Genomic DNA, 22,120 nt, shown 5'->3' on the forward strand with positions numbered 1-22,120 from the left:
TTGGTCTAAAGCTCAACATTCAGAAAACGAAGATCATGGCATCTGGTCCCATCACTTCATGGGAAATAGATGGGGAAACAGTAGAAACAGCGTCAGACTTTATTTTTTTCGGCTCCAAAATCACTGCAGATAGTGACTGCAGCCATGAAATTAAGACGCTTACTCCTTGGAAGAAAAGTTATGACCAACCTAGATAGCATATTGAAAAGCAGAGACATTACTTTGCCAACTAAGGTCCGTCTAGTCAAGGCTATGGTTTTTCCAGTGGTCATGTATGGATGTGAGAGTTGGACTGTGAAGAAGGCTGAGAGCCGAAGAATTGATGCTTTTGAACTGTGGTGTTGGAGAAGACTTTTGAGGGTCCCTTGGACTGCAAGGAGATCCAACCAGTCCATTCTGAAGGAGATCAGCCCTGGGATTTCTTTGGAAGGAATGATGCTAAAGCTGAAACTCCAGTACTTTGGCCACTTCATGCAAAGAGCTGACTCATTGGAAAAGACTCTGATGCTGGGAGAGATTGGGGGCAGGAGGAGAAGGGGACGACAGAGGATGAGATGGCTGGATGGCATCACGGACTCAATGGACGTGAGTCTGAATGAACTCCGGGAGATGGTGATGGACAGAGAGGCCTGGCATGCTGCAAATTCATGGGGTCGCAAAAAGTCGGACACGACTGAGCGACTGAACTGAACTGAACTGAAGTCAACAAAAGCAACACCATGAGGTTTGATTTACATTATTTTTTGCCACTGCAAAGTAACTTCCTAACACTTTTATTTTCCCTCTGTCATTAGATGAACAAATATAGAAAAACAAAGCATTTCCCAGGGCTAAGATTAACAGGAGTGACCATAAAATAACCGTTTTTTATAATGAGAGACTGAAAATAAATTCAACCTTCCTATGAGCACCAGGTCTCTTACACAGTTTACACATCAGTAACAGCATCCTGTTTGATAACCTCGTAATGTTCAGTTTCTGCCTATTCTTAAGAAGGAAACCTCAATGAATTACCCTTCCCTCTTGATAATTACCTTGCAGAGGCACTCAATCCCTGACAAGATTTTAAGTTTTCTTTCTCTCTTCCCTCCATCCTACCCTGAACCAAGGTTTGATAAATAACACACTTCTCAAATACCTCCATTTTTCCCCACCACCAATGGATTCAAATTCCTCTCCACTGGCCTTATTTCCTAATACATTTCCATCGTATTCTCTGCTTACATACTGTTAACCGCACAATTCCCTTCACCAGTCCTCATTCCTCCAATTCTTTCTATCTCTACATCCACACATCCACTTCCCTACTAATTTATTGAGCACCTTACGGGGCAGATTAACTAGTGAGATAGTAAAGGTAATTTCAGACAACCATCTACCCTTCATTTGTTCATTCAGCAAACAGCACATGCCCACTCTAAGGCAAATACTACTCTAGGCACTGGGGATATAAGGTGGACAAAAGCAGACACAGTCTTTGTCATGGAACATGTAACTTAATAGAATGTGAACTATTAAAAAATCACTAAATAACTGTATAATTATAAACTAAGATTAATGCAATGAAATAACAACTAAGAATGCTAAGAGAGCCTATAATGTGGGATCAGACCTAACTTAGAAGAATCAAAGAATTTTTTTTTTCAAGGAATAATGTTTACATCCATCTGAAGGAAGAGTAAAATTAAATGAAGAGAGAGAAAAAAAGACAATTCTGACTAAAGAGAACAGCATGTACAGAGATCCTTGACAGAAGAGAGCACTGTACATCTGAGGGGAAAAGTGTAGGCAGAGTGGTGGGAGAAAAAAGAGAGCCACATAAGGAAGGTCAAGACCACCTAGGGCAGTGGGCTGTATCAAGTTCCTGGTCTTCAATCTGACAGTAATTGGAGGCCAGTTAGTAGAGAAAAGCAGAATCATGACAGGATTTTTATTTTAAAAGATCATTCTGTCTTGCAGAGTGGAACAGGAATTGGAAAGGAGCAATCAGTGTAGTAGTCCAGGTGAGAGAGGATGGTCAGTGTAGTAGTCCAGGTGAGAGAGGATGGTGTCTGAGATTAACGCTGAAGCAGTGGGAAGGGAATGCAGAACTGTAACATGGGAAAAATTTTAGCTAGTAAACTGGATTTGATGGTGGATTGGATAATGTGAGATTTAAGAGGGAGGTGTCAAGGGTGAATCTGAGATTTCTGAATTTTACAGTGAGAAAGACTCAACAGAGCTCATTTGTTTTGTTGGAGGAAGTACCAGTTCACAAGGTCAGTCCTGAAGTATCTTTGAAAAATTCAAAAGAAGAGGTACAGTACAGTGCTATATTCAATGTGAGGACCATGAATTAAAAAAAAAAAAAAGGGAATCCCATTTATCACTGCATCAAATATAAAAAATACCTAGGAATAAATTTAACCAAGGAGGTGAGACTTCTTACTCTGAAAACTATAAGATTCTGATGAAAGAAACTGAAGACACAAATAAACAGAAAGATACACTGTGCTCGTATTCTAATGGAACTAGAATAGTCAATGCAATCTTGAGAAAGAACAAAGCTGGAGGTTGAACACGCTCTGATTTCAAATTATAGTAATCAAAACAGTATGGTAGTGGTACAAAAATGGATACATAGATAAGTGGAAAAGAATATAAAGCCCAGAAATGAACCCACACATATATAGATAAGTAATCAATGATAAAGGAGGCAAGAATATATAACGTGGAAAAGACAAACTCTTCATCATTGTGTTGGGAAAACTGGACAGCTACACGCAAAAGAAATGAACTGAATCACTTTCTTACAAAAATAAATTCAAGATGGATTAAAGACTTACATGTAAGACCCAAAACTATAAAACTCCTAGGAAAAAACAAATGCAGTAAATTCCTTGAAGTTAGTCTTAGCAATATTTTTTGGATCTGTCTCCTGAGACAAAGGCAACAAAGCAAAAATAAATGAGATTATATCTAACTAAAAAGCTTTTGCACAATGAAGGAAACCATCAAACAAAACAAAAAGACTGCCTATTGAATGAAAGAAGATATCTGCAAATGACAACTTGATATGGAATTAATACCCAAAATATATAAAGGACATTTATACATATGTATTGAAATATTACTCAGCAACTTAAAAAAGAATGAAATCTTGCCATTTGCAACACCATGGATGGATCTAGAGGATATTATGCCAAGAGAAATAAGTCAGAGACCAGTATCATATGATTTCACTTACATGTGGATACTAAAAAACAAAAATATAAACAGCAACCAATTCACAGATACAGAAATGTGTTTCTGAAATGGGAGAAAGGTGGGGGTGGCTGAGCAAAAGAAGGGGAATAAGAAGTACAAATTTCCAGTTATAAAGTATTGAATAAATAAGTTACAGAGAATTAACACACAGCATAAGAAATATTGTCAATAATACTGTAATAACTTTGGATAGTGACAGATGGTTACTAGACTTTATCACGGTGATCATTTCCCAATGTATTTAAAAGTGATTATGACTTACATCTGAAACTAATATAATATTGTTAATCAACTATATTTCAGTTAAAAAAAAAATCGTGGTCCACGAACTCTTTATTCATGAGAGGTACTTACCTCAGAAAATAAGGATATGCATTAAGTAGTTTTTATTGTAATTTAACAGAGTAATTTTACATCTATTGAATCTAATAAAATTCTATTTTTTTAATTTATTTTTCCAGTAATTTATCATATTTTACAAAAGTGCTGATCTGTGACATGTTGGGAATTTTTAAACTTTCCCTACAGAGTGTGAGAAGCACTGGTCTAGAAGACCATTGAATCAAGACTCAGAAACAAATTACGAATATAAATCTAAAAATAATAAGAGTGTAAATGGAAAACTCTGGGCACTGGATGAACTTGCCAAAGGAAAAAAAAATTTATATAGAGAAAGAGAGTTTAGGGTTAAGAATAAAGGAACTTCTACATTAGGCACAAGAAGGCAACATGCAAAGGAAACTGATGAAGTGCCAACCAAAAGAGGGTGAAAAACTAGGAGAGTTTGATGACATTTAAGTCAGAAAAATAAAAGTATTTCAAGAAAACAGAAAGGGCTGGCAATACCAAAAGCTGCTCAGATAAATACGCAACGAAAACCATCCACTGGATTTACCAACCTGGGGATAATCAGAGATCAGGGAGTGGGCAGTTTCCATGGAATACTGGGATGGATGTCAAATAGGAATGGCCTAAGGAATAAACGAGAGCTGAGGAGGCAGAGATGGCTCCATTTAAGAAGTCTGGGAATGGAGGATGTGGAGCTTTATCAGCAGGTTTAAATGCCAATGGGAAAAATCCAGTCGAAAAAGGGACTGAATATGCAGGACAGAGCAAGTTGTCCTCTGATCCCAAGAGAGACTGAAAACACTATGTCAACTGAAAGACTGTCTTTAGGGTCTGCCACAGACATAAATTTTTTGCCATGAGGTCAAGCCTGCTTAAAGCTATAACAACTAAATCCGTTCTTCCAAGTCAAGGTTGTTGGGATGTAGCTCAATGGCTTTAGAGTCAAATACATGTGGACTCAAAAAAGCCTCTGCCATTTAGTTAGTACCTGTGTAACCTGGGGGCGAATCGCGTTAATTTTTCTCTGTAAAATAAGCGTAATAATATAGTACTCATCTCCCAAAGCTTCGAGAAGAGTAAATGAGATATATATACCTGAAATACTCAACCTACTGCTAACACCCGCGCGCAATTAACAGCTTATTTGTTAAATACCAGAACCTGTGTGGTAAGAAAAAAAGCCACCTTTCGGTTTTAAAGGCACATTAACGTCTCTGTATTACAAAGGACGAATCCACACTGTTACAGAAATGGATTTCAGAGTTTTCGTATACTATCCTCGCTAGATACGAACGATTTTGCAGTTAGAGATGCCGTTAATCTTAACGCAAAGCTGCTCCAAGTACAACTTACTAGAAATTCAAGGCAATTTACAAAAAAGCTTGACTTAGGCACTGATAAGTCATTTCTGCCTAACTTCTCCAGTGCAGGGGCGACTTCGGGTATTTTACAGACTTCTCTGCGCTCTCACACCTCTGCCTCGTTCAATTTTTAAAAACCTCTACACCTCAAGGCAGAATCGCTAGGTTTTCGGTCCTCTCAGACGGCGCCCCCTCGGCCTCGGGTCTCCCACTCAGAACTCTTTACCCTTTTCTAAGAAGTTGATCACCACCAGAGTCCCGGCCGCCACGGCAGAAGCTGTGGCCCCTGAAGAAAAGGAAGCAGCGGATGCCGAGGAAGAACCATTCTCGGCGCTTTGGTTTAGCCGTTTTCTGTTCTTCTTGGACGACATGATCCGTAGGCAGCCTCAGAGAGAGAAGCAGCGGTAAAGCCGGCTCAACGTGCGCGCTTCTCTGAGAGAAAAACTTCCGGGGCAGAAGCCGGCAAGGCTCCATCCTGAGCCGTAATCCCCTGAGTGCAGCGCAGTAAGAGCAGGCGAGCCGAGCTTTTTCAGAATCCGCGGTCTTTGAAGAGTTCCTGAATGGCCAGGGAAAACAGATTAGGTGAACGGAAAGTTCTTTTAGATTGTAAATTCCTTAACAACAGGACTTTTTCGTATATCCGCCGCCTTCCCTAATCCTGAACAAATCTGTTGAATTAAACTCGGGGTGGGAGGTGCTGGGGTAGGTTGGGGTGGGAGGGCAGTGGTGGGAAAGTTTCTCCCGCTTTCCTGGATCTGGGCAGATTCTTGAGAGGAACCGTTCGACTGGACTTCGCCGTCTCCTCTGCGAAGAGGTAACTCTGGGCGGCACTCTTCTAAAACTTACGGTATCTCCCTCTTTTCCAGGTCACGCGGGTTGAGTGATTTGGAGCGTCGGCGTGAGGAACAAGGGTCTGCGCCAAAATGCCGCCACTGTTGGGGGGGAGCTACCGGCGTGTGGTCCTTGCTCTGGCCAGCCGCTCAGTGCTCGGTGCAGGGCCCCGCTGGTCCGCGGGCGGTTCGGGTTGCGCTCGGGACTCCCCTTTCGGAGCTGAGGAGCTGCGGGGAGAGCTGGACAGATTCGGAGGCGTCTCCGTGCGCCTAGGGAGGCTGGACGCTCTGGACCGCCTGGACCCGGTCGCCTTCCAAAGGGCCTTGCAGGGCAAGTGCGCCTGGTCCGAGGCTCTCCAGCCTCCTGAGTCTTTCTCGTGAAGTAACGGCGGTCCCCACCCCCGAGTCGCGCCCGAGGGAAGGAGAGGGCATGCCTGACCCGCACCTGTTTTCTGCCTTTCGTTCTTGTGCCCTTGGCGGGGAGGTCTCTGAGGCGGTTGGGTGAAACGGTAGCCAGCTCAGACTCTGGCATCAGCAGCCGTTGTTTCGGGTCTTCTTTCTAGTGTGTAACCTAGAGCCAAGTTGTGTAAACCACCATTTTCTCACCCGTAAAACCAGGTAATAGGAACTCGTGGAATTGCTGAGGGATGAAATGGATAACGCGTTATCAAGTGCCTCGCAGAGTTTCCGCCACATACCGCTTAGTAAATGTTAGTTAATATTGTTATTATTTACTGACATTTACCGACGCTTGGCTCTGCCGGGCACTTTGCCTAGGGCAAAACTGTCGCTTCCTAGTACAGGTGGTGGCCAGTGAATAGGCTGGAGAGGTTTGAGTGGTCGTATTTGTACACAGGTTGGGTCAGGAGCTGTGGAGCCTGTGAACTAGTTTGCGTCTATTTCACAAAAAGCTGGTTGCCTTTTGTGATTAACCGGGGATATTGATGGAGTGGTTTCAGTCCTCGGTAGGAAGACTCACCACTTTTGAACCTTGAGTCCACTGATAGGAAAGATAACTTAGGATAAAGGAGCCTTCACTTGACTTGGTGGAGCAGCCGGTTTTTCGAGCTGCCCAAGGGTCCTTATGATCAAATTGAAAGCAAGGCATGAAAATTCCTCTTCTCTCATTAGAAAGGAAACTTCAGATCTTTATCTGGGAGCAATATGGATCAATATGGCGAGTGAGCATCTGTGAGCTAGTTGTTTTAATCTTACTATCTTCATTTCGAAACTATTTACCCCTTCACCTTGTTTTCTCTCCTCGGGAACAATTGTTAACTGCCAACAGGGTTGACCATAGGAGAATCAAATTTGTGTAGTATGTGTGGGTCGACACAGGTGTTTATTGTACACACTTGAACTTGTTAGTGATTAAAGCTCTACCTCAATCAGGAAGGCAAAGCAGAAAGTGGGTTGGATTTGGTGTCACATCCAGGTTTCGGTCTTCCCTGGTGGCTCAGCTGGTAAAGAACCCACCTGCAACTTGGGAGACCTCGGTTTGATCCCTGGGTTGGGAAGATCCTCTGGAGAAGGGAATGGCTACCCACTCCAGTATTCTGTCCTGGAGAATTCCATGGACTGTATAGCCCATGGGGTTGCAAAGACAGACACGACTGAGTGGCTTTCTCTTTGACCAGGTTTCAAGTCCCATGTTCTGCCACATGCTTAACCAGGCATTAGGATAATCATCACTGAAAATATCTGCCCCTTAGGTTGCTTATATGAATAATGCCAGCTCTAATTACTTTACTGGATAGGTATGGTCATCAAAGATAAATTACGAGACTAATTTATAAACTCTGAAGTCTTACATACTTTTTAATAAAATCCTAGTATACCCAATAAGTGCTGGATACTGTTTTAAGGACTTCAAAATAATTAACTCATTTAGTCCTTATAACCTGTGAGGTAGGTACTATTATCTGCATTTCAAAGATGATGGTACTAACAGACAGATTAACTTCTCCTGGCTCTAGAATTTGTTCTTGCTGCACTATAAGAACCATTGCTGGGTTTTTTGTTATTGAGTCAAACAAAACTGAATGATGTTGCCTGTAAAAAGAAACTGAAATAAATAATCTGAGAAGAAAGCCTGATAGGATGTCTAAATCTGTTCTTTCTTTTCAAGCAAATAGAACTGATTGTATATAATGTATTAGCAATAGTTGTTTTGCACCTTTGCACATGAGGTTTATTCTTTTACTGTTCCTGTTATAGACAAACTAAATTTAGGTGAAGGCGTATTGTGGTGGTAAGCATCATGAATATCTGCATAAGTGGGGAAGTAATGCTAATTCTGATCCTTGCCATGCTACTCATTAGCTGTGTGACTTTACACAAGTCAGTCATTTAATAAATGTGAATTGAGCCCAAGCATAATATGTTAACCTGGAGGATTGCAGATGCACAAAATATTGTGTGTGTGCGTGCTCAGTCGTGTCCAGCTCTTTGCAGCCGCATGGACTGTAGCCCACCAGGCTCCTCTGTCCACAGAATATTAGGATTAGAAAAATAAATGACAAAAGATGTCATTAGGCATTGTGTAGTAAGTTCTAGTAAATCTATCAGAGGAGTTAAGTTCACATTTGGAAAGCATTTAGGGAAAGCTTACTGTCAAAAGAGGTGGTATGTGAGCTCACTTTGAAGGATATATTTGAGCTAAGGAATGAGGGGCAGGAGGAAAAATCATTAAAGTTTATTAGCGAAAAAAGAGAAAAAAAAAAGATTTTAAAAATGATTCTTAGACTTTAAGCATTGGAGCCAGAAGTATACCGGTAAATAAAAACTACTTGAGGATGGCTATGAGTCAGTTTTGAATATGAGTATGAAGAAGTTTGAAGCAGCAGCCTTCAGAAAATGAGAGCAACTGGAGAGCAGCAAAATTCAGTGTTCAGTGAGATCAGGACTGGGCAAGCATCCTTGTATAGCTGTTACCTGAAGCAGTGGGAGTGGACAGATTCTCCAAGTCAGAGTATGAAGATAAATAGTAAACAAGTGGCTTCAGCTTTTTCAGAACTTTTTTTCTGAACTTTTTTTCCCTAAACTTTCAGAGCTTCAGCTTTTTCCTTTGATTAGAGTGATTGGAAAGGAGGTCTTGGGAACGTCTTGTGGTGATAGAAATCTTCTGTAATCCTGACTGGAATGTGAACTACACAAGTGAATGCATAGGTCAAAACTCAAATGGTCGCTTAGGATTTATGCATTTCACTTTATGTAACTATGTCAGTTTTTAAGAAGATACCAGAGAAAGTTCGATGTGAGAAGGATGTGACAGGACCCCAAAGCCCCAAATCAAGAAGTCTGTTAAGGCCCCAAGTTGTTTGTCACTGTGTTAGTGACACTGACTTTGAAAGAGTAGAGAAACAATGGTCCTTAACAAGGAGATGCTTACCTCAGAGGCTGTAGAAGAGGAAGGAATGGAATCTAACCATTAAATAAATGATCCAGTCTTTTCCCCTCTCTCCACACATTTTATAGGATTATTGTAAAGACTGAGATGGTGGATAGAGAAAGTGATCTGAGAAGATTTTCTAAAACTGTAAAGTATTCATTTCTTCACCTGTAAATTTAGTGGTCACCATACTTGCCTTTCATGTTGTGAGAACTTAATAAAATACTGTATCTAAAATGTCTGGATTTTAGTAAGGGCCAGATAAATGTTAGCATCTTTTCCCGCCAACTCAATCTTAAGTAACAAAGTAATATAATTTAAAGTCAAAGGCCAAAAATATATTTTAATGTTTGTCATGGTATAATTAATAATAAGGTAAGATTACCAACCTGATGTGGAGAGCATCAGGGTGGGATGCTGGGAAAGATTGAGGGCAGGAGGAGAAGGGGACAACAGAGGATGAGATGGTTGTATGACATTACCAACACAGTGGACATGGGTTTGGGTGGACTCCGGGAGTTGGTGATGGACAGGGAGGCCTGGCGTGCTGCGGTTCATGGGGTCGCCAAGAGTCGGACACTGAGCGACTGAACTAAACAATCTACATGTCCAAAATTAGGTTAGTTAAGTAATTCGTGGTACACGTAAATGTATGAGGAAAATTATGCAGTCATTAAAAATATATGTTCATTAAAGAATTTTAATGGTAACAAAATATCTATAATCTATTGTAAAAAAAAAATGTTATAAATTATATGTGGTATGTCAGTTCCAAAATTATATTCGTGGAAAATGTGTCAAAATTTTAAATTTCTCTGTGTGCTAATGTGAAGTTTTCTTCATTTTATTTTCAAAATTTTCTAGAACTACCATATATTATTTAAAAGCAAAGTTAATTTTTAACCACCTCAAAATGTATAAACCAAAAAAAATCACATATATTTGAGACAGTAAATAACAGCCCATGGTAGTCATTTATAAAGACTGAAGCTCATTGTTAAAAAGAACAGCATTGAAACTAATTTATTTAAATCGGTTTGTGCATTCTGCAATTATTGAGCACAAATTGTATGTCAGGTATTGTCAGATGATGTATAAAGATCATTACTATACTGACTTAAAGAAATGGTGGGGAAATTATGCTGCTGATGTATGTTAACAGGACATTTTGGGATCCCTCCTCACCCCCTCCACCACCAACCCCCCCCAAGTGGAGCTTAAATATGCCTTACTGGAGGAAGTGACACCCAGAGATGAGTTTTAATTTATTCCAGTTTTCTCTCTGGAAAATATTTATCGATGTCTGTTTTCTGCGTTTCAGCTGCAGTACAGAAATGGAGATCAGAAGGTAGAGTAGCGGCGTGGCTGCACATTCCCATCCTTCAGAGTCGGTTTATTGCTCCTGCTGCTGCCCTGGGCTTCTGCTTTCATCACGCGGAATCAGATTCATCTATGCTGTCTCTGTGGCTGGGAGATGGGCCCAGCAGATTACCAGGATATGCTACACATCAAGTGGGAGTTGCAGGTCAGTTTCAAGCTGAAGAGAATCAGAATCAACTGTTTAGAGGGTTACCTGATTTCTTCTTAGAGCTGGAAGTGAAGTCACTCAGTTGTGTCCGACTCTGCGACCCCATGGCCTATCGCCCTCCAGGCTCCTCCGTCCATGGGATTTTCCAGGCAAGAATACTGGAGGGGGTTGCCGTTCCCTTCACTGGGTGATCTTCCCAACCCAGGGATTGAACCCGGGTCTCCCACATTGCAGGCAGGCTCTTTACCATCTGAGCCATACTTTATTCATGTGGAATGAGTAATTTGATTAAATGATTATCATCTTTCCAACTGGAGCTAGTGCTTTAAAGAGAGGAAGTTTGTCTTATGATCAGCAGAGGGCAGCACAGAGAACAAGCAAGTTTAGTTTTCCAGCGCTGTGTTTGAACATGTTTTACACAGACATTTGAACTTCACTACTGAAATAGGAACACTTAACTGGGATCCAGGAATAGATCATTTTATTATGGTACCACATGTTAGTATGAATTGTGTGATTTAATAAAACTGTAAAGTTGAATTTAGGGTAAAGCAAACCAGTTTTTCAGTGATTTGAACATGACTTTTTAAAAATTTATTTATTTTTTAGATTCCATATATATGTGTTAGGAAAAATGCAGTATTATGTTGGTTAGCCATTACTTCTTAAAGACATTTGAATTAAGGAAGTTATTGTTCCAAACAATTGTTTAAAATAGTATAATTTAAATAAAGAATTTTTAAGTCATGGTTAGCTTGAGTGCTTTGAGTTACGATAGGAGTTCTCAAATTGTGTGTGCACGTGCTTACTCACTCGTGTCTGACTCTTTGACTCCATGGACTGTAGACAGCCAGGCTCTTCTGTCCATGGAATTTTCCAGGCAAGACTATAGAGTGCATCAAAATCACCTGGAAGGGGTTGTTGAAGCAGATTGCTGGGCCCCAGCCTCAGGAGTTTTTAATTCATTTGGTCTGAGATGGACCCGAAAATTGCAATTCTAATAAATTCTCTGCTGCTGTAGCTGCTGGTATTGATGTTGGTTCTCTAGGATGACCCTTTGAGAATGAGGGTTAAGAAAACTCAGGTTTTCAGAATAATGAAAATGGGAAAAAATCCTTGTAATTTATTACAAGGCAGTAATATGTATTGTTAGTAATTTATTAATAATAGCATCATTTGCCTTCATATAATCAATAAGAGTTTTAAAAGGTAGTTCTCATCTTCAGAGTCTTCTAAGGAGCTGTTCAAGGATTTCTAGTGTTTTCTCTGTCCACGGTCTCACTACCCTGTAGCAAATAGAGGCAATTCAGCTTTCCATTCATCTCTGCTTCAAAAGACCACTTGAAAATTTGATGACAGTCTCACACTTCTTTAGAAAGACATACAGATAATTATCAGTTCATTGTACAGACTTTCAAATTAGTTTCCAGTTAGTACTAGAGAATTATAATTGGTAATACATGCATAAAGAGTCACCTATGAAGAACTTGTTTATAAACTAAGTACTATATATTATGATTAAGATATGCCATAGGAGTTTAGGGGATGAGAGATCTGGAACTTCACCAGAGTTTTGAAGAATAAGCAGGATTTGAAGTGGCCATAGGGGTCAGAAGATATTGTAAGACATTTTTCTAGAAAGATACAGTTTTTTAGATGAAGAGAAAATAGTTGACATTTTTTGTTAAAAGCTACACGATGTAGATGGTTAAGGAAGTCAGAACATACCACCCTCAAATATGCCAAAGTGAAGACAATTGAGAGATAGCAGGAAGGGCTCTCTGCCTGACCCTTTCTACCTAAAAGCAGGGCATAAATTTTTCTACCATAATGAAGAGAACATTATCACCAGAGATGGGGAGTTGACATTGAGATAAATCTGTACAAACCTTATGAAATAACAAGTGAAAAAAGTGTTAATCACTCAGTTGTGTCTGACTCTTTGTGACCCCATGAACTGTAGCCCTCCAGGCTCCTCTGTCCATGGAATCCTCCAGGCCAGAACACTGGGGTAGGTTGCCATTTCCTTCTCTAGGGGATCTTTTCAACCCAGGGGTCGAACTGGTGTCCCCACAGTGCAGACAGATTCTTTACCGTCAGTACAAACCTTATGAAAACAACCATTGTGTTCTGCTAGTTTCCCCATATAGTTAGTTCCTCGGCACTTTTTCACCCGTTTACCTCCCCTAGAACAAAGCCCTCGTTCTTTGGTCATTTATGCACAATTTATCCCTCTTTCCTAGAATGGTATATAAGCCCCTGGGTCTAAATACTTTGAGGAGATATTCATTTCTGTGGAGACTTCCACCCAGGCCACGTGGTACTATTAACACCAAATAAAATGTACATATTTCTCATCCATTAATCTGTCATATGTCAGTTCAGCTCAGGTCTGACAGCTGAAGTGAGTAAAGGGAAAAGAATCTTTCCTCCTCTACATTGGAAAGCTGTGGCTTCCTTGCTGTCTTCAAACAGCAAGCTCCTATCTGGCTCAGAGCTTTTAAACCTACTGGCTTCTCTTCCTGCAGTGCTCTTCCAGAGGGCTTTGTTTATTGAGCTCTTTAGAGATGAAATATCTCCTCAGAAAAGTTCCTGACCTTCCTGCATAAAATAGTCCTCCCACCTGCCAATTCTGTCATCTTTTATCCAGCTCTGTTTTTTTTTTTTTTTTTAATATTTATTTTAATTTATTTATTTGGCCGTGCTGGGTCTTAGTTGCAGCATGTGAAGTCTTAGTTGTGGCAGGTGGGGTCTAGTTACCCCACCAGGGATCAAGCCCAGGCCCTCTGTATTGGGAGCATGGAGTCTTAGCCACTGGACCGCCAGGGAAGTTCCCAGCTCTGTTTTTGTTTGTAGAACTTATCACAATTTGAAATTATCATGTCCTTAATTGTCCCCACAATAATGTGAAGTCCAGGAAGGCAAATATTTTATCTGTCTTGTTTACCTATTAATCCTCAGACTAAACACAGTGTCAAGCTTCCCAGGTGGCACAGTGGTAAAGAATTTGCCTGCCAAAGCAGGGGAGACAGAAGACACAAGTTTGATTTCTGGGCCAGGTAGATACCCTGGAGAAGGGAATGGCAACCCGATCCAGTATTCTTGCCTGGGGAATTCCAAGTACAGAGAAGCCTGGCAGGCTGCAATCCATGGAGGTGCAAAGAGGCGGATACAACTGAGCATACATGCAAAAATACAGTGTCTGGTATAATCTAGGTGCTCGATAAAGATTTCTTGAATGAATGGTTGGATAGATCTTCAAATGGTAATGTCAGCCCTCTGAAAAGGCAATTGTGTGGTGAAGGTACAGTACTGGACAGCGAGAGTACCTGCTTGTGACCCAGAAAGGACATCGGTTTCAAGGCTTTGTGAAGTTGGGCACTCAAAATTATACCACTGACAGGATTATTATGAAAAATAGTATAGTACCTGACTGCTGCTGCTAAGTCGCTTCAATCACGTCCGACTCTGTGCGACCCCGTAGACGGAAGCCCACCAGGCTCCCCTGTCCCTGGGATTCTCCAGGCAAGAACACTGGAGTGGGTTGCCGTTTCCTTCTCCAATGCATGAAAGTGAAAAGTGAAAATGAAGTTGCTCAGTCATGCCTGACTCTTCGCGACCCCATGGACTGCAGCCTACCAGGCTCCTCCATCCATGGGATTTTCCAGGCAAGAGTACTGGAGTGGGGTGCCATTGCCTTCTCCAAGTACCTGACTAGTCATCATAATACAATAATTGAATCCCTAATCTCTTTGGGTTTCAGTTCAGTTCAGTCACTCAGTCATATCTGACTCTTTACGACCCCATGAACTGCAGCATGCCAGGCCTCCCTATCCATCCCCAACTCCCGGAGTTTATTTGAACTCATGTCCATTGAGTTCGTGATGCCATCCAACCATCTCATCCTCTGTAGTCCCCTTTTCCTCCTGCCTTCAATCTTTCCCAGCATCAGGGTCTTTTCAAATGAGGCAGCTCTTCACATCAGATGGCCAAAGTATTGGAGTTTCAGCTTCAGCATCAGTCCTCCCAATGAATATTCAGGACTGATTTCTTTAGGATGGACTGGTTGGATCTCCTTGCAGTCCAAGGGACTCTCAAGAGTCTTCTCCAACACCACAGTTCAAAAGCATCAATTCTTCGGCCTTCAGGTTTCTTTATAGTCCAACTCTCACATCTATACATGACTACTGGAAAAACCATAGCCTTGACTAGATAGACCTTCGTTGACAAAGTAATGTCTCTGCTTTTTAATATGCTGTCTAGGTTGGTCATAACTTTTCTTCCAAGGATCAAGTATCTTTTAATTTCATGGCTGCAGTCACTATCTGCAGTGATTTTGGAGCCCCCCAAAATAAAGTCTGTCATCGTTTCCACTTTTTCCCTGTTTTCACTGTTTCTTTGGGTTTATTTAGCCTCTGTGTTGTGACCAGCAGGGGTCGCTCACATTGTGTTTACCAGTGCTGTTTTTGGCTCATTTATAGTGAACTAAGGAAAAGTTTGATTTGTGTAATGACAAATTATTAAAAATTAAGAGTAGATTTTCTTGGTTATTTCTTTGGCATTCAACTCACGTAAAGTCCAATTAAATTATTTGGTTTTGTTGTTAAGTTGCTAAGATATTTCCAACTCTTTGTGACCCCATGGATTAGAGCACTCCAGGCTTCCCTGTCCTTAACTGTCTCCCAGAGTTTGCTCAAACTCATGTCCATTGAGTCAGTGATGTCATTCAGCCATCTAATGCTCTGTCACCCGCTTCTCCTCCTGCCCTCATTCTTTCCCAGCATCCAGGGTCTTTTCCAATGAGTTGGCTGTTTGTATTAGCTGGCCAGAATACTGGAGCTTCAGGATCAGTCTCTCCAATGAATTCAGGGTTGATTTCCTTTAGGATTGACTGGTTTGGTCTCCTTGCTGTCCAAGGGACTGTCAGGGTCTTTTCCAGCACTACAGTTCAAAAGCATCAATTCTTTGGTGTTGAGCCTTCTTTGTGGTCCTCTGCTGATACCTGTACATGACTACTGGAAAAACCATAGCTTTGACTATACAGACTTTTGTCAGTGAAGTGATCTCTCTGCTTTTAAATATGCTCTCTAGGTTTGCCATAGCTTTCTTCCAAGGAGCAAGCATCTTTTAATTTCATGGCTGTAGTTGCCATCAACAGTGATTTTGAAGCCCAAGAAAATAAAACCTGCCACTGTTTCTACTTTCACCCCAACTATTTGCCATGAAGTTTTGGGACGGGATGCCATGACTGTAGTTTTTTGAATGTTGAGTTTTAAACCAGCTTTTTCACACTCCTCTTGCACGCTCCTCAAGAGGCTCTTTAGCTCTTCACTGTCTGCCATTAAACTGGTATCATCTGCATATCTGAGGTTGTTGATATTTCACCCTCAATCTTAGATTCCAGCTTGATTGAGCCTGGAATTGGATTGAGTGCTTCATCCAGCCTGGCATTTCACATGATGTACACTGTATATAAGTTAAATAAGCAGGGTGACAATATATAGCCTTGACGTGCTCCTTTCCCCATTTTGAACCAGTCCATTGTTCCATGTCCAGTTCTAACTTGTTTCTTGACCTGCATACAGATTTCTCAGGAAGCAGGTAAGGTGGTCTGGTATTCCCTTCTCTTTAAGAACTTTTGACAGTTTGTTGTGATCCACACAGTCAAAGGCTTTAATGTAGTCAGTGAAGCAGATGTTTTTCTGGAATTCCCTTTTTCTGTAATCCACTGGATTTTGGCAATTTGATTGCTGGTTCTGCTGCCTTTTCTAAATCTAGCTTGTATATACGGAGGTTTTCAGTTCACTTACTGTTGAAGCTTAGCCTGAAGGATTTTGAGCATTACCTTGCTAGCATGTGAAATGAATGAAATTATATGTTGATTTGAACATTCTTTGGCATTGCTCTTCTTTGGGATTGGAGTGAAACTGACCTTTTCCAGTCCTGTGGCCATTACTGTTTTCCAAATATGCTGGCATGTTGAGTGCAGCATTTTAACAGCATCATCTCTTAGGATCTTAAATAGCTCATCTGGAATGCCATCACTTATACTAGCTTTGTTTGTAGTAATGCTTCCTAAGGCCCACTCAACCAATTATAGTTTATATTTTCTAATAGAAGCCAACATTAATGTTAATTATCTCACTTTGTGGTTTTCTTTCTTGACTTTGAAGGGCTAAAATGGGATGTTTAAATTTCAGAGAAAATTGTTCTTCTGTTTGTTGCATGTATCTATTCCCTACTGTATTGCATCTGCAATATTTGTTACCACCTCATGTTCTATATGGGCTTCCCAGGTGGTGCAGTGGCAAAGAATTCACCTGCCAGACAGGAGAAACAGCAGATGTGGGTTCAATCCCTGGATCAGGAAGGTCCTCTGGAGTAGGAAATGGCAACTGACTCCAGTATTCTTCCCTGGATAATTGCATGGACAGAAGAGCCTGGTGGGCTACAATCCATGGGATTGCAGAGTAGTACACAACCAAGCGACTAAGCACCATCCGGTGGCGCTAGGGGTAAATAATCCACCTGCCAATGCAGGAGAAGTAAGAAGCAGAGGTTCTGTCCCTGGGTGGGAAAGATCCCCTGAAGTAGGAAATGGCAACCCGCTTCCGTATTTTTGCCTGGAGAATCCCATGGGCAGAGGAGCCTGGTGGCTACGGTGCATAGGGTCACAAAGAATCAGACACTACCGAATCAACTCACCTTGCACACATGTTCTGCATAATTTATTTCTCATTTGTAACGTTCTCGTACCAGCCTCAGAACAAGAGCCTCATAATGATAGGGCATTTTGTTCACCACTGTATCCTTGCGGTTCAGTTGCTGGGTTGTGTCTGATTCTTTGAAGCTGTCTCCTTAGCAATTGAAAAAGTGCCTGACATAAAAAAAGGATCTCAATTCATATACTATAAATATAGAACCTACATGTATTATATATAGGAGGTCAATTAATATTGAATGAATGAATAGAAAATATATTTTTAACAATATCTTCCCACATTATATAAATACAAATAATGTTTAAATTATAGCATTTAAAGAAACACTCCTATGTTCTTGCCTGGAGAATCCCAGGGACGGGGGAGCCTGGTGGGCTGCTGTCTGTGGGGTCACACAGAGTCGGACACAACTGAAGTGACTTAGCAGCAGCAGCAGCAATGCAGATCTTTAAGTGAAAGTTGCTCAGTAGTATCTGTCTCTGACCCTGTGGACTACAGTCCATGGAATTCTCTAGGCCAGAATACTGGAGTGGGTAGCCTTTCTCTTCTCCAGGGGATCTTCCCAACCTAGGGATCAAACCCAGGTCTCCCACATTGCAGGCAGATTCTTTACCAGCTGAGCCACAGGGGAAGCCCAAGAATACTGGAGTGGGTCAATGGCACCCCACTCCAGTACTCTTGCCTGGAAACTCCCATGGATGGAGGAGCCTGGTAGGCTGCAGTCCATGGGGTTGTGAAGAGTCGGACACGACTGAGTGACTTCACTTTCACTTTTCACTTTCATGCATTGGAGAAGGAAATGGCAACCCACTCCAGTGTTCTTGCCTGGAGAATCCCAGGGACGGCGGAGCCCGATGGGCTGCCGTCTGTTGGGTTGCACAGAGTTGGACACAACTGAAGCAACTTAGCAGCAGCAGTCTATCCCTACTCCAGCGGATCTTCCCTACTGAGGAATCGAACCTGGGTTTCCTGCATTGCAGGTGGATTCTTTACCAATTGAGCTATCAGGGAAGCGCTAGATCATTAAAGTGTCATTTTATTTTTGACCTAGCATTACTCAAGGAGAGAAAAAAACTTATTTTTGAGTCCCTAATATCTAGCAAAATGCCTAGTGTGCTGGACAGTGTCTATGTTGAATGAATAAATCAAATAAATGGTCTAGAACTTTAAAAATATAAACTGTTGATTAAAAAGTATTCTGTAGCAATATATTGGTAAGTTATAAAGTTGTGTACATAATGTGATAAGGGAATTTAAGTGGCTTTAAGGAAGAAGTCTTGAACTGAATGTTGAGATATTTGAGATTTGGATCATGTTTATACATAGTGATTCAAGGAATAAATATCAGAATGGAAAAGTCAATCCATTGATTCAATGGATATTTTTAAGCACTTAAAATTGGACACTAAATGCTTAAAATAATAGAAAGAATATTTTAACTATCATCAGAAATAGATGATCTAGATAATGAGATACAAATAATTATTCTGTAAGATAGCATATGCTAGAACCATCATTGTTACTTTCAGCCATTAAAAGACCCAAGATAACTGAGTAACTGGTTTCTTAAGTTATTTTACAACTTTTCAAGGATGAGGTGGTTATTTGAACTGGGCCTTCAGATGGGAGTAATCTGAGGTGAATGAGATTCATATTTCTTGATTATCTTTTTCCCCCTAATAGGAGCTGTATTTGATGAAAATACTAGAAAAATACTGGTTGTCCAAGATCGAAATAAAGTAAGTTGCTTCTTCTTTATAGTTGCTTTCTAAATGTTTACTTCTATCTAGAGAAAAATAAAGTGTGGAAACTTTGATATGCTTAAAAAATATAGAAAATATTTTTTATTTATTGTAGTCAGTATTTTTATATGGTTGATTTACAGTGTGTTAATTTCTGCTGTGTAGCAGTGATTCAATTATACATATATACACATTTCTTTTTTAATAGTCTATTCCATTAAGGTTTATCAATGGATATTGAGTATAGTTCCTTGTGCTATAAAGTAGAACCTAGTTGTTTATTCATTCTATGTATAAAAGCGTACATCTGCTAACCCCAAACTCCATCTCTCTCCCAACCTTCTCCCCTATGGCAACCACCAGTTTGTTCTGTATGTTCATGATTCTCTTTCAGTTTCATAGATCAGTCTGTATCATATTTTAGAATCCACATATAAATGATATCATGTAGTATTTATCTTTCTGACTTCACATAATGTGATAATCTCTAGTTCCATTCATCTTGCTGCAAGTAGCATTATTTCATTCTTTCTTTTCCCCAAGATTATTTAATTTTTTGACTGTGGTGGGTCTTCATTGCTGCATGCAGGCTTTCTTCATCTGTGCTGAGCAGGGCCTACTTCTCATTGTAGTGTGCAGCCTTCTCATTGAGGTGGCTTCTCTTGTTACAGAGCACAGGGTCCAGGTGCTCAGGCTTCAGTAGCTGTAGCATGGCATAGCTTGCAGTCTCCAGAGTGCTGGCTCATGATTGTTCCGCATGGGCTCAGCAGCTCGCTAGCACGTGGGACCCTTCTGTACCAGGGGTCAAACCAATGTCCCTTGCATTGCAAGGCAGATTCTTAACCACTGGACAACCAGGGAAGCCCTGTCTAGTTCTTTTTTTGTGGATGAGTAGTATTCTATTATGTATATATATATGTACCACATCTTTTTACAGGTTTTTCTATTAAATAGTAGTTTTGGTGATACAGAATTCTATTATATTTTCTGTTGACCAATCATGATATAATGGTATTAAGTGAGTAATAGTTACATAATCACAATAGTAAAATATTTTGATCAGTTTCACAGTCAATAGCCAGACAAAAAATAAAAGATAATTACAATTGCAAGCCATAATGGGAACATGATTAATCTAACAATAAAATAATTACATACAGTTTGGAGGGGGGGGGTCAAGCAGAGTGATGTGGTAAGTGAAAGTGCATGCATGCACATATTTTCATCTACCCAGCCAGTGTATGTCTTTTGTTTGATACATTTAATCCATTTACCTTAAGATAATTATTGATATGTATGATCCTATTACCATTTTCTTAATTGTTTTGGTTTATTTTCTGTAGGTCTTTTCCTTCTCTTCTGTTTACTGCCTGGAAAGTTCCTTTAACATTTATTGTAAAGCTGGTTTGGTGGTGCTAAATTCTCTTAACTTTGGGTCAGGAAGATCCCCTGGAGAAGGAAATGGCAATCCACTCCAGCACTCTTGCCTGGAAAATCCCATGGACGGAGGGGCCTGATAGGCTGATAGACAACTTTACTTGTCTGGAAAGCTTGATTTCTCCATCAAATCTAAATGAGAGTCTTGAATTTTTTTTCTGGAAGGTTGCCTATCTCCACTTCATTTACTTGTTTTTGGGGGGTTTTTATCTTGTCCCTCTGGGACATAACTTTCTGCTTTTTCATCCTGATTAACTTTCTTTAATGTGGGTTTTGTTCTAGCCCCTGTGAACTGTGGTTTTTCTGTCTTGCTCTGGTGGGCAGGGCCTTGCTCTGCAAATCTTTAATCCAATTATCTGCTGATGGGTGGGGTTGTGCTCCCTCCCTATTAGTTGTTTGGCCTGAGGACACCCAGCCCTGGGGTCTAAGGGCTCTGTTTTTGCTGTTGTTCAGTTGCCCAGTTCTGTCCAACTCTTTGCCACCCCATGAACTGCAGCGGGCCAGGCCTCCCTGTCCCACACCATCTCCCAGAGTTTGCCCAAGTTCATGTCCGTTGCATCAGTGGTGCCATCCAGCCATCTCATTCTCTGACACTTTCTTCTGCCCTCAATCTTTCCCAGCATCCAGCGTCTTTTCCAATGAGTCGACTGTTCACATCAGGTGACCAAAATATTGTAGCTTCAGCATCAGTCCTTCCAATGAATAATCAGGGTTGATATCCTTTAAGACAGACTGGTTTGATCTTCCTGCTGTCCAGGGGACTCTAAAGAGTCTTCTCCAGCACCACAGTTCAAAGGCATCAATTATTCTGCACTCTGCCTTCTCTGTGCTCCAACTCTCACAACCATACGTGATCATTGGAAAGACCATAACCTTAACTATAAGGACCTTTGTCAGCAAAGTGATGTCTTTGCTTTTCAACACAAGGCTTGTCTAGGCTTGTCATACCTTTCATGCCAAGAAGCACTTGTCTTCTGATTTCATGACCGCGGTCCCCATCCACAGTGATTTTAGAGCCCAAGAAGAGGACGTCAGTTACTTCTTCCATCTTTTCCCCTTCTATTTGCCATGAAGTGATGCGGCTGAATGCCATGATCTTAGTTTTTTTATTATTTACTTTTAAGCTGGCTTTTTCACTCTCCTCCTTCACCCTCATTGAGAGGTTCTTTAGTTCCTCTTTGCTTTCTGCCGTTAGAGTCGTATCATCTGCATACATGAGGTTGTGATGTTTCTCCTGCCAATCTTGATTCTAGGTTGTAACTCATCCAGCCTGGCATTTTTCATGATGTGCTCTGTGTATAAGTTAAATAAACAGAGTGGCAACAGACAGCCTTATTGTACTCCTTTCTCAATCCTGAACTAGCCAGTTGTTCCATACAGGGTTCTAACTGATGCTTCTTGACTTGCATACATGTTTCTCAGGAGACAGGTAAGAGGTCTAGTATTCCCATCTCTTTAAGATTTTTCCACAGTTTGTTATGATCCATACAGTGCAAGCCTTTAGTGTAGTTAATG

General features: G+C 40.8%; 2 protein-coding genes across 5 annotated transcripts in view; one reads left to right on the forward strand and one right to left on the reverse strand.

Annotated features, from left to right (window-relative positions):
• Nucleotides 1–5,399, reverse strand: part of SPATA5 (spermatogenesis associated 5) — a 346,722-nt gene extending 341,323 nt beyond the window's left edge. Inside the window, exon 1 of the mRNA XM_040250546.1 lies at nt 5,182–5,399. Within this exon, the coding sequence (XP_040106480.1) occupies nt 5,182–5,326 (145 nt within the window). The 5' untranslated portion in view covers nt 5,327–5,399. The remainder of the gene's footprint in view (nt 1–5,181) is intronic.
• A 420-nt stretch (nt 5,400–5,819) lies between these two features.
• The window catches only part of NUDT6 (nudix hydrolase 6), a 73,552-nt gene continuing 57,251 nt past the window's right edge, over nt 5,820–22,120 (forward strand). For 3 of the 4 annotated variants that reach the window (XM_040250548.1, XM_040250549.1, XM_040250547.1), the window contains exons 1-3: nt 5,845–6,116; nt 10,498–10,701; nt 19,110–19,165. In XM_040250548.1, the coding sequence (XP_040106482.1) occupies nt 5,879–6,116; nt 10,498–10,701; nt 19,110–19,165 (498 nt within the window). In that variant the 5' untranslated portion in view covers nt 5,845–5,878. Of the gene's footprint in view, nt 6,404–10,497; nt 10,702–19,109; nt 19,166–22,120 lie in introns of all 4 variants that reach the window. The other variant, XM_040250550.1, reaches the window with a different exon arrangement.

This window comes from Oryx dammah, unplaced genomic scaffold, assembly GCF_014754425.2.
Source record: "Oryx dammah isolate SB20612 unplaced genomic scaffold, SCBI_Odam_1.1 HiC_scaffold_12, whole genome shotgun sequence".
In the NCBI taxonomy this organism is placed as follows: domain Eukaryota; kingdom Metazoa; phylum Chordata; class Mammalia; order Artiodactyla; family Bovidae; genus Oryx; species Oryx dammah.